Source organism: Fragaria vesca, linkage group LG7, assembly GCF_000184155.1.
Source record: "Fragaria vesca subsp. vesca linkage group LG7, FraVesHawaii_1.0, whole genome shotgun sequence".
NCBI classification, from domain to species: Eukaryota; Viridiplantae; Streptophyta; class Magnoliopsida; order Rosales; family Rosaceae; genus Fragaria; species Fragaria vesca.
Genome location: NC_020497.1, coordinates 12080290 through 12093049, shown reverse-complemented (window position 1 = coordinate 12093049; position 12760 = coordinate 12080290). Strand labels below are relative to the sequence as shown.

General features: G+C 36.7%; 2 protein-coding genes across 2 annotated transcripts in view; one reads left to right on the top strand and one right to left on the bottom strand.

The window, feature by feature from the left end:
- LOC101308506 (THO complex subunit 1-like) overlaps positions 1-1045 on the bottom strand; it is a 9743-nt gene extending 8698 nt beyond the window's left edge. Inside the window, exons 1-4 of the mRNA XM_004307147.1 lie at positions 968-1045; positions 812-895; positions 672-746; positions 412-505 (exon numbers count right to left, since the gene is read on the bottom strand). Of these exons, the coding sequence (XP_004307195.1) occupies positions 412-505; positions 672-746; positions 812-895; positions 968-970 (256 nt within the window). The 5' untranslated portion in view covers positions 971-1045. The remainder of the gene's footprint in view (positions 1-411; positions 506-671; positions 747-811; positions 896-967) is intronic.
- A 210-nt stretch (positions 1046-1255) lies between these two features.
- On the top strand, positions 1256-12648 carry LOC101308217. Its single transcript, XM_004307146.1, has 25 exons — positions 1256-1479; positions 1837-2104; positions 2532-2773; positions 2917-3115; positions 3951-3998; positions 4200-4307; positions 4404-4592; positions 4677-4967; positions 5140-5241; positions 5370-5504; positions 6129-6353; positions 6693-6896; positions 7004-7174; positions 7480-7629; positions 8751-8888; positions 9060-9287; positions 9375-9524; positions 9606-9729; positions 9792-9924; positions 10522-10642; positions 10721-10801; positions 10915-11016; positions 11185-11335; positions 11611-11746; positions 12258-12648. The coding sequence occupies exons 1-24, from the start codon at positions 1331-1333 to the stop codon at positions 11691-11693; spliced, it is 3792 nt and encodes a 1263-aa protein (XP_004307194.1). The 5' UTR covers positions 1256-1330; the 3' UTR covers positions 11694-11746; positions 12258-12648.
- The last annotated feature ends 112 nt before the right edge of the window (positions 12649-12760 follow it).

Below are 12760 nucleotides of genomic sequence, written 5' to 3'. Positions count from 1 at the left end.
GAGAGAGAGAGAGGAAGGCTCTCAAAACATTAATCTTCTTCAGCCTATGCATTGCCTACATAGTTCACTCATATTCAGCATAAAGTATTTAGGACTCATCAAGGCACTGAATTGCTCCAGCTGAAAACAAAAAGGTCAACCTACCATTAAACAAACCAAGATACATCAGACCAAGTCCTTTGTTTGGTTTTGTTGTAGGCCACCCAATCTTTTCAATACAATCAAGTTCCCTAAAATTAGTATAACACCCCTTAAGACTCTACATAACTGTAAAACAAGCCTTTTTGAATTTTGTAATCCAAATAGGTGATCTAAACTTTTTGTTCTACATTGTGATGTATGGTCCTAGAACTGCAAATCAAAAGTCATTATGGATTTTAATCGAAATGAAAGAAGTGTGTACAGACAGACCTAGAAGACGTGGAATATGTCCTCTTGTAGCTTCTCCATCATCAATTGATTGGCCATACTGCATTATCTGCTCCCCGGACTGCACTGCAGAGGACTGTACCAATCTCAGGTTACACACCATAATAATTTAAAAAGAGAAAGAAAAAAACAACTGTGGATGCTAAAATATTTGATCTCATAGAAAGTGTGATACATAAAAGTAAGAAACACAATGGCTTCGTCCTATTCATAAGTAATCAAGTGATTTAAGCAGTACATACCACCAGTTCCTGCAGCAATGTCCGGAGGATATTTTCCAACAGTTGATTCTCATCTTGCACCAGCTTCGTCCCTTTCTGTAATACACAAGTCAATCGAATCCGCAACACATAAAACATTCAATTCGATGAGAGGTGGGTACCTGAGGCTTTATAACTTGCTGAACCGTCTGTAACGCAAAGGTTTCAGGCGGGCCTGGTTGCAGTATCGCACTTCGGAACACTTCCTGAGGAGAGAACAAGAGAGCATGAGCGTATGCGAAACGAGATAATCAAACCCTAAAATTGAGATGACTGACCATGTTGAGCGGATTCCGAGAAGCCAGCGTGGGTCGAATGGCGAGACCTCAATGATATATAACTCCTTCGAGTAATTCAAGAGCCCTTGCCTGTTAAAAAAATAAATAAAAATTAAAATCAGGAGCCCTTGGATTGGTTTTAGATGACGTGGCCCAGCAGATATGAGCAAAACTTGTCCAAGCCAAAAGAGGTGGTTAGAGTAACCATATCTAGAGCGGAGCGGAGCCAAACAAAGCCTCTGGCATCATTGCCAAAGAAAGCGTAGTATCTATTTCGAATTTATGGTTCAATTCGATGATAAATTACCCACCCGGCTCTAAACAGTCTCGCTGCGTTTAGTTTAGTTGTTGCTCTCTGGTGGAATGGCGGCGGCGACAAGCTCTCTGCTGGCAAGTGTTCCCCAAATATGCACAAGAAGAGATGATGCTTATTCCAAAAGGAGGCGGGCCAAGAGTAATTCTGTGGTCTCTATTCGTGGCCCTCGTTTTCCTCTCTTTTCTTCTCACTCCAGGTATTCTTTCACCCTTGCTTGCTATGAGAATCGAACAAAAGAAACACTGTTTTCTGGGAAAAACCATGAACCAAATTAATATAATTAACCCAAAAAAAGTTATGGCCACCAGCTCATTGAAATCAATCAATTTCTTCTCTGTATCATTGGAATCATGTGCTGCCCTTTGGTTTTGTGTTGTTTGGTCCCTAAATTGCACAAGAAACTGATTCCTGCCTGATGGATTTATTCGGTCTCTATTTGAATACATTTCATTTTTAAGCCACCACTGCTTTTTATGTAATTCATTCATCGGTTTAGTATACTAGTACTTAGTAGCATTGGATATGACTGAGAGATTTCATTTGTTTCTGGAAGACGCCTGCTTGAAGTTGGTCCGGGTAGATCAAGTTTACCTAGAACGAAGAGTAATAGTTGGGAACAGTGTATCTCCATATTTGGGGAGCCTTTAATCGGAGGAGCACCTTTTCAACCAAAGTATAACAGCATTTCTAGCTCCTTTTGCCAAAGTAGAAGTTCTTCATGGCAAAGTAGAGGTCGTCATCGCCTCAGGACGTCCACGCCAAGTGCCTTTCCTGATACAACTTCTTTCTGTTTAACCAACCGTAAACCAGAGAAAGCTTTTGTAAGTGGCAACCCAAATTTACTTCTATTGGAATTTCATTTCCAGTTTCTTTTTTTCTTTTCTTTTTTACTATTTGGCACTGATTGGCTTTATCTTTACTCCTTCTGGGCCGTAGAAATGCTCATCACCACCCAATTGTTGCAATTATTTAAAATTTAGCCTACTGCTTCACCTACAGTATATTCTTTCGGTGTGTGTTTTTTCCTTCAGTTTTCTTCTTTCACACAGATGTGGTAAGTTGATTGGAGATGGCTTCTTTAGACTCTTTTGCTATAATGGGGAATACTAAATGCCCTATGTGTCTGCCATTGTTAATATTACTGTACATTTATTGATTATTTTTAAAGGTTTTATTCAGAAACATTTACAGTACTACTAGTCATGCTTCAAGACATATCCTGACTTATACTGATCCATATATTTTTAGGTGAAGGATCTTCATATTCCATATGCAACTGTAGGTCCAGATGAGCCACATGCAGCAAGTACATCCTGGCCGGATGGTATTCTTGAGAAACAGGAGCCAGATTTAGTATATCCTGGAGTAGAACAAACAGAGGTAGATGCATTTCTAAGTTCTGAACTTCCATCTCATCCAAAGTTGTATCGAGGACAACTAAAAAATGGGCTGCGCTATCTGATTTTACCAAATAAGGTTCCGCCAACCAGGTTCGGCCTCTCTACATGAGCACATCTTATTGGCTACTTCTCTGGTTATGTTGAAAGATAGTCTTACGTTCTTCTTTTTTTGCCTTTTTTTTTTTTACTTCATGCATTTTCTCTTACATAGAACACGTTTGTTGGAGTTTTAGGTTTGAAGCACACATGGAAGTGCATGTAGGATCAATCAACGAGGAAGAGGATGAGCAAGGGATTGCACATATGATTGAACATGTTGCTTTCCTTGGAAGTAAGAAACGAGAGAAACTTCTTGGGACAGGGGCTCGATCCAATGCTTACACCGATTTCCATCATACAGTGTTTCATATTCATTCGCCAATAAGTTCAAAGGTTTCCCCTTTACATTATGCTTCCAGTCAGCAAATGATTTTTTTATCTTTTCTTTTAATTTTCGTATTTTGTGATTTTTATCTAAGTCAATAGATGCAGTATTCAGTAATTCTGGTTGTGATGTCAAACGTAATTCTTAATTTATCAATATGAGTTTATAAATATCTCTAGGCAAAAGACTCAAAACATTATGTCCTTGAACAAAAGAGAGATAAATAATACAAAGAGTCATGTACATTTTGATAGGAAAGAAGAAATTGTAAAAGCAACAAAGATGATTGGTGAAAGTTATAGATGGAGTGAGGAGGTAGGAGCTGAAATTGTATAGGAAGGCTTGGGTTAGCTGGGTGTTGGTAACAGGTTGTTTTCTTTTCCTCTCTCAAGTCAATTTTCATGGCAATAGGAAAAGGGCTAAAGCTCTTTAGGGTTGCACTGCTATGGGTGTTATTTGAGCAGAAAAGGTATTGAAGGATCCTTGATTACTATAATGGAGTGGAGGTCGAAGTCAGATTCATGTCTGCCTTGTGGGCTTCTGCTTAAATTAAACACTATACTTCCTTAATTTTTAACTCCTGCTGTAGCTTTCTTTTCTTTATTTTTAGTTTCCTGTAGCTCGCTTAGAACTTCTTGTCCACGGCTTTTGTTTCTTGTTTCTGGCTAGCTCTTGCAATAAGTTTTTAATTTTTTTTAATTTTTATTTTTATTTTTTGTTTTCAGAATATATATATATATATATATATATATGTATATAACAAAAAGTAACAGAAAAGCAATTAAGATGATCACAACCTAGTGTCCCTTGTAAATATATTGACAACAATCTGTTGCTTTCCAGGATTCTGATGAAGATCTCCTTCCAAATGTGCTGGATGCGTTGAATGAGGTATTTAGGAATCAATTGTCCTTTATGAGCATGCACTACATGCTTAGTATGGGCTTGTTTGTATTCCTTAATTTCACTCTATTTATTTGTACCATACATACTATTCAATTAATCTGTTTTACAAATAATAAAAAAAAGTATTGACTATAGGAGGTCTGTAGTTGTAAGGTCTCATTTGCTTCTGCTTCATTCATGCTACAGATCGCTTTTCACCCGAAATTCCTTTCTTCTCGTGTTGAGAAGGAAAGACGGGCTATACTTTCAGAATTACAGATGATGAATACGATAGATTATCGTGTTGACTGCCAGGTTCGGACTAGGGAGGTTAATTTTATTTTATCTTGTTATTGAATTTGTATTACTAAGCATTGTCTGAACTTCTGCACGGTTTCATCTGGAGCACAGTTATTACAACATCTACACTCTGAAAACAAACTAAGCAAAAGGTTCCCGATTGGATTAGAGGAGCAAATTAAGAAGTGGGATGTAGATAAAGTGCGGAAATTTCATGAGCGTTGGTACTTCCCTGCAAATGCAACCTTATACATTGTTGGGGATATTGAAAACATCTCAAAAACAGTTTACCAAATTGAGGTATGCAAGAATTCATCCTTTATCATGTATAGTTGTATTTATTCATTCGCTTCTAGATTCATGGACAAACTAACTTCACCGCAGGCTGTCTTTGGACAAACTGGCCAAGAAAATGGGTCAGCACCTACTCCTAGTGCATTTGGTGCAATGGCTAGTTTCCTTGTCCCTAAGCTTTCAGTTGGCCTGACCGGAAATTTGTCTACTGAAATATCTAATTCCAATGACCAAACAAAACTCCTTAAAAAGGAAAAGCACACTGTCCGTCCTCCTGTGAAGCATAATTGGTCACTGCCTGGAAGTAGTATGGATTTGAAGCCTCCGCAGATTTTTCAGCATGAATTGATTCAGAATTTCTCATTTAATATGTTCTGCAAGGTACACAACTGTAGAGTTTCTTCTAACTATGTACTAAGTTGTGTATCTGTTCAAATTATGAGCAATCGCGGTCGGAAAATTGTTAGTTGATATGGTTATTGATTTTTACTAATATTCTTAACGGTATCCCAGTCTCTCTATCTTCTAAGCATGTCTTGTGGAACAATTGCAGATTCCTGTGAACAAAGTTCGAACTTATGGTGACTTGCGAAATGTTCTAATGAAGAGAATTTTTCTTTCTGCTTTACATTTCCGAATCAATACAAGATACAAGGTCAATTTTAGTTTTAGTCACCAAATTATTTCCAGTTTCTAGCCGATCTCCTATTATGGAAATATTCGAGTATCTTCTGGATGTACCATGCAGTCGTTTCTGAGTTGGTTCATTTTAAAATTATGCAGAGTTCAAATCCACCATTTACTTCAATTGAATTAGATCATAGTGACTCTGGAAGGGAAGGATGTACAGTCACTACTCTTACTGTAACTGCTGAACCGAAGAATTGGCAAACTGCAATAAGAGTTGCTGTTCACGAGGTTGACATTTCTGTCTTGCACTACTGAATTTGGATAACTTGTTTATGGGATGAGTGTATTCCGCATGCTATCAATTCTGATAAGATATGTACTGCTGTTTAGATGGGACCCTTGACAACAGTTGCAACATTTACAATGTCAACCTTTATGTTTTCTGAAAAACCAAAAGAAAAGAAAGTTGACCTTGGAAGTATAACTGTTCACCTCTTATTCTTAATTTTTTCAAAGCAATGGATCAATAACATGTTTGATTCCTTTACCTTTTTTTTTTTTTTTTTTTTTTTTTTAATAAATTGAGCATAATGATTGACTTTGATGTCTTGGTCTAGAAACTATAAGCCTTCTTCTTTCTTTTTATTTTTGTTTATTAACTTTTCCCTTCTTTCATGGAGAAAACATACCTTGACTGTTTAGTTAGTTCTGTTGAAATTGCAGCTTCAAGCTTTTGGCATTTATCCATTCATGCTTGGGAAAAACAAAGTTTGCAGTTCACTCGTGTTTTGTGAACTTCAGTTTATCCATTTTTTTCAGTATATATGTTGTTACCTATGCTAATATGTTTTTTGTGGATTATCTTGTTAACTGATTACTAAAACATAACGGCAAAGTTCTTATCTTGTGCAGGTTAGAAGGCTCAAAGAGTTTGGTGTTACTAAGGGTGAATTGACTCGTTACATAGATGCTTTATTAAAAGATAGTGAGCATCTGGCGGCGATGATAGATAATGTATCTTCTGTTGATAATTTGGATTTCATCATGGAGAGTGATGCACTGGGTCATACAGTAATGGATCAGAGACAAGGACATGATAGTCTGGTTGCTGTCGCTGGAACCGTCACTCTTGAAGAGGTAATGTTTAATCATTAATCACTTGGTAGCGTCACTTGGTATAGTAAATGTAAAGTATAGTTAAACCATAAAATGCCACATATAAGAACATGTAGGATGGTAGTATTTTAATTTTACAGAGCACATATGGTGGGTGATCTCTTTTAAATTGAGGGTCTGAGGCTCTTCGATCCTTAAATTTGGCTTCATTGTTTTTTCTCATCAAAATAGGAAATATCATTAAGTTGATATTTTTGAAGAAATGCTGGAAATTGAAGACCCAAAATGTTGTTTGATCCTTTAAACTTAAATTATTTAAGTATCAGTAATTATTATTAATTTTTTTATCTAATCATGTAGGTTAACTCAATCGGTGCCAAGGTGTTGGAATTTGTTTCTGATTTTGGAAAGCCTACTGCACCCCTTCCTGCAGCGATTGTTGCTTGTGTTCCAAAGAAAGTGCATGTTGATGGAAAGGGTGAAACTGAGTTCACCATTTCCCCTGATGAGATTACAGCTGCTACGAGAGCTGGATTGGAGGACCCCATCGAGCCTGAGCCAGAGGTGTCCTTCCTTACTGGCCTGCTTTCATCCCTTAACTTCATGTTTATATATCTCTGGAAAGTTCTTCCTGACTTCGTTGTTTACTGGTTATCTGTTTGTTTGTGCAGCTTGAGGTTCCAAAAGAATTGATATCTTCATCGCAGTTACAGGAATTGAGGCAGGAGCGCATGCCATCCTTTATCACCTGTAGCCCTGAAACAAGTATGACAAAAATTTATGACAAAGAAACAGGGATCACTAGAGCTCGTCTTTCAAATGGAATTTCTGTAAACTACAAGGTATCTCTTGCTTATGTTTTAGTCAGTCTCGGACATGTACTTGTTTTTGGTTTCTCTTCTATTAAATAAAATTCAGTGCTCATGACTGTGTAAGAAGATTGAAATATGAAGGATGATACAACTTGATCATGTCACGTTATACATTATTATGAGCTATATAAGCATTGTGTGTCTGAGATTGAGCGTCATTTTGAAACTTCAGATTGTGCTAAATTACTTTCACTGTTATTGATAAAAATATACACATGAAAATGGTTACTGTAGTTACACTAAATTCATGTCTTTGTTTTATGCTTCAATCACAGATTTCAAAAAGTGAGGCTCGGGGAGGTGTGATGAGGCTTATAGTTGGTGGTGGACGGGCTACTGAAAGTTCTGAATCAAAAGGTTCTGTTGTTGTGGGTGTACGAACTCTTAGTGAGGGAGGTCGTGTTGGCAACTTTTCAAGGGAGCAGGTATGCAGTTTACAGTTAAACCTCAATAAATAAATGTTGGATAAATTAGTAACCTCGATTAAATAATAAATTTCTCCGGTCCCGACTCGGTGTATATTACTAGGAACCTCGCTAAATACATAAGATAATAATTTTTTAGACTCCCTTTAGGTTCGAACGAATATATAAAGTAATTTGTGTAAATAAATATTTTAAAATATAACAAAAATATGAATAATTCATAAAATACATAAAATAAAGAGTAATTAATGCTCATAATACAAATTAAAGAAACTCTTAACAATTTTAATTTCTCAGTTTAGTTTTTCTTAAGTATTCAAATATAGTCCTTTGCTTTTTCCTTGTATTATGAAAAATTAAATATACTCTTAGCAAATTTGGGAAAATTTTAACAACAAAACCCTCTATAAATAAGTAATAAATATGCATTTATCATTTATTCATTTATCGATAATATAATAACCTCTTTAAAGTAATAATTTTCTGTAGTGCCAACATTATTCTTTTATTGAGGTTTCACTGTACTTGTATTTGATTTGTGAATGAATTTGTCCAATACTGTTTAATGTAGGAGGAGATTCTTTCCTCTGAATGCATTATATTGTGTCTTGAGATTGGTTCTTGTTAAATGAATTAGGTATCACAAAGTGTCATTATGTGAAATATATTTCACATCTCACTGTAATTGCTAAATAGCTAAGTGCTGGCGTATTTATTGTGAGCTGTTTTACAATGTTTTCCATACTGCCTCAGTTGGTCTTACTGTTTTGGGCCAAGGAGTTTTCTTTGCTCTGGGTTTAGGCTTTAGTGTCTTGTTGTTGTGTTTTATGTTGATGAACTTCTTTCTTTTGATAAATGAACTTGTGTTTCTTATAGGAAAAAAAAGGAACTACCTTGGGGGAAGAAAAAATTCTGTATTATAGTATTTCACGGGACGTATGCTTATGATATTCATTAAGGCCAACTTACATTACAGTAGTTGCAAAATGTTTACATGGCATGGTAATATGAGAAATATACTCGGATCATTATGGTATTGTATAATCAGTTTTTGATAATTGTATCGGAGCTTACCTCATTTTTGCTGAGATCGTCTCATGTATATGCATCATTCTTCTCAGGTAGAACTTTTCTGTGTGAACCACTTGATTAATTGCTCATTGGAGTCCACAGAGGAATTTATTTCTATGGAATTCCGCTTCACTTTAAGAGATAATGGGATGCGTGCCGCTTTCCAATTGCTTCACATGGTACTTGAGGTAATCCCATCGTGACTCATAATCTTTCTGCTGAATTTTGAATGTTGGGGACATTTCTTGTCCGCGTTGTCTGCATGTTTTCTCCATGTCTTGAACAGGGCATCTCCATTTCAGAGGTGCATTAGATTGTATGAAGAAAGATGATTGACAGTAATGTTTTCTGATTTGCAGCATAGCGTCTGGCTGGATGATGCATTTGATAGAGCAAGGCAATTATATTTGTCATATTATCGCTCCATCCCTAAAAGCTTGGAGCGCTCAACTGCTCACAAACTCATGCTAGCAATGTTGGACGGAGATGAGCGTTTTGTAGAACCTACACCAACGTCATTGCAAAATTTAACTTTGCAGTCTGTAAAGGATGCAGTGATGAACCAGTTTGTTGGGAATAACATGGAGGTGTGCATATCCCACATGTTGAATTTTTTTGTTCTTTTTATAAGAAGTATAAACATCCCTCATTATAAGCTGTATACATGTGTTTAGGTAAGTATAGTTGGGGACTTCTCTGAGGAGGAAATTGAGTCGTGTATTCTTGATTACTTGGGAACAGTTCAATCAGCAAAACATTCTGAGGTTGAGCAGAAGTATAATCCGGTTGTTTTTCGAGCATCTTCTGATCTGCAGTCTCAGCAAGTGAGTAGTAATAAATTTATTTGATGGTTGAATTTCTATAATGGTTTGACACATGCTTATAGTTTATTTCCTTTCAAACAGGTGTTCTTGAAAGACACAGATGAGAGAGCATGTGCATATATTGCAGGTCCGGCACCAAATCGTTGGGGTTTTACTGTTGACGGTAAAGACCTGTTCTCTATCACCGACATTTCTTCTTGTGATGGTGAGTTGCATCGAATCTGGAATTTGATATCAAACTTTTTTGTGTTGACACTGGTTATGCAGATGCACAGCTGAAATCTGAAGAGCTAGTTGCGGAGGGTAAGGATACTCAGAAAGATATGCAAAGAACACTTCGTGGTCACCCGCTTTTCTTTGGCATCACAATGGGGCTCCTGGCTGAGATTATAAATTCCAGGTAATACTTTCCATGAGAAAAAGAGAATGATCTGCATGTCTTCCTTATTCATTATCTGCCTGCTCTGTAATGTGTGCCCAAAATATGTAAGTTTTTCAGTGGGAGGTTTATTTACAGCCATTTTGTAGCAGCCAACATTATCTAAATGTGCATGTTGGAGGCTTTGTTTGATACCGGGATAGAATGATTTTTGGTCATCTCTTCAAGCCTCCGTTTCTAATGTCGTACGTTCTATTTGTCTTCCATTTAGTTAGACTGGAATTTGTTTGATACTGGGATAGAATGATTTTTGGTCATCTCTTCAAGCCTCCGTTTCTAATGTCTTAGGTTATATTTGTCTTCCATTTAGTTAGACTGGAAAGCCCTTTTAGGTTGAAACGGATAGGGAGGTCTGTTAAATGAAATTGGGTTTGGGGAATGGATTTGTAGAGCTTGTGTTTTTCTAATGACACTCTAAGTGAATACTATGATTTGAGAGCATTATGATAAGTCCCACGTCAAGACGGTATAACTTCATAAACGAACATACTTTTTGCATTTGAGCCACCGATCTCTTGTTATCTCAATTTTTAATGTAATATTCTATGCTCTTTGTAGACTTTTTACTACGGTCAGAGATTCACTTGGCTTGACATATGATGTGTCATTCGAGTTAAACCTTTTTGATAGGCTGAATCTCGGATGGTATGTCATATCTGTAACATCAACTCCTGGCAAGGTGCGTAATTTAGATTCATATAGTGCCATAGTGTGTCCGGTTATTTCCAGTCTCCTCACAGGTTAGCTGTAACATCAGGTTCACAAAGCTGTTGATGCCTGCAAGAATGTCCTTAGAGGTTTGCATAGCAACAAGATTTCCCAAAGGGAGTTGGACAGGGTTAATTTCTTCTCTTTTGCTTTTTCCTTTCAAAACAGAATTTCGTTTTTTCTTAAATAAATGGAATTCTCATGACCACTTCTCTAATTGACATGTTAATATTGAAATTGTAGGCAAAACGGACGCTTCTGATGAGACATGAAGCTGAGATTAAGTCAAATGGCTACTGGCTTGGACTTTTAGCTCACTTGCAAGCTTCTTCTGTCCCAAGGAAGGTAAACTGGAAATTTCTTAAGCATCTCGTCCACTGACTCATGGAAAGTAATTTTGGAAAGATTTTGTTTGTCCTCTGTAAAAAAAATCTTCATCACTGCTGATAACTTTTACTCTGCAAACCATTGTAAATGTAGATTGGGATACTCATTGTGTGCTATTTGGTTCAGGATATTTCTTGCATCAAAGATCTTACTACTTTGTATGAAATTGCTGCTATTGAGGACGTATACCTTGCATATGATCAATTGAGAATAGATGACGATTCTTTGTATTCTTGTGTTGGAATTGCTGGGGCTCAAGCTGGTGATGAAATAACTGGTGAGGACATTTTCTGCCGCATTGAAATTTTTTCACTGTGTACATGGTGAAACTTATAAATACAGTGGATTAGGTGTTGCATATATATTGACTTGAACTAGTTGGAGTGGCCATGAGACCTCATAAAAACATTGCCTCTTTTTTGTGTTTCTGGAATTTCAGGCTGCTTAAGTTGGAATATCTTTAGTTATATGTGCTTCTGCCTCATCATTTAGTGTGTTGTACTTGCTTTTCTTATCTGATCAACCTATAATGTGATTGTTATGCTTCTATAGAAGTTGAAGAACCAGAAGGCGGCTTTCCAGGTGTTTTCCCTGTTGGGCGTGGATTATCGACAATGACACGGCCTACAACATGACCTTGGATTATACATGCCATCTCACATATAGTAAAGACATATCTAGCATTAAGGTATTACACTAGCTTGAAGTTTCATTTCCCCTTTAATATAGCTGTTGATACAATTTTCTCGGAACTCTGTCTTCTTGTATCTCTTTTTAGTAACTGCCACAATACCTTTCTGCAGTAAATGCATTTATATCGTGTCTTCCAGTCATTTATGATTGAAAAATTGTGGAAATCGGATAATAGATGTTGCATTTATTTTATAGACAAAAAAAGGTTGAAGAAATGAAAACAATGAGATTTATACCATACAAGGATTATATATTAGAAAACCTTATTGTTTCGATTAGTGTAAGATTTTTTGTTTAGAGTATTGAACTGGTCAGGACAATATCAAAATTCTTGGTTGATTGCAGTAAATGACCATGTTTATGAAATTCCTATGTCTAAAGGTCTGAAGCCTTATTGCTTTTCTCTTCATACCTATGACTCGTAGAAGTTAAAAATTACTTTGACTTTTCCCTGAGTTTTTTTCATCAATGATTATAGGTGTACTGACTTCCACATTTGTGAACAGGTGCGATAGGGAGAGTTGAAGACCAGATAATGCTAAAGGCCTGGTTGCCGAAGTTGTGCCAGAACAAATTATAGCACACAGCCACACACCATAGTCATGCCATGACGCTAAGTCATCAGCTCCTGCATATGAATAAGGAGCAGTCGGAAACCACTGATGCTTACCTCATTCCCAGTTCAACAGTGAGCATTGGGAGATAGGAAACAGTAACATCATTGTCTGGTATTGTAAATACATCGTTACTAGGGCACTTGGGCCGATTCTTTGATATTGTAAATACATGAGCCTCGTCAGTCTCCAAAATTTTGCCTAATGCTGTCAAATCAAGGCCAATCCCTGGGACCTTTTGGTGTATTATTGGTAGATGTATATTCATAATTCACTTTGCATCTGTCCGTGAAGGATTTTTTTTTTTTTTGTTTTTTTTGGCGGGGGGGGGGGGGGGGGAGGGGGGGCATAACAAAAGAAAATGGAGAAATACAAAATACTACCTGACCACATTT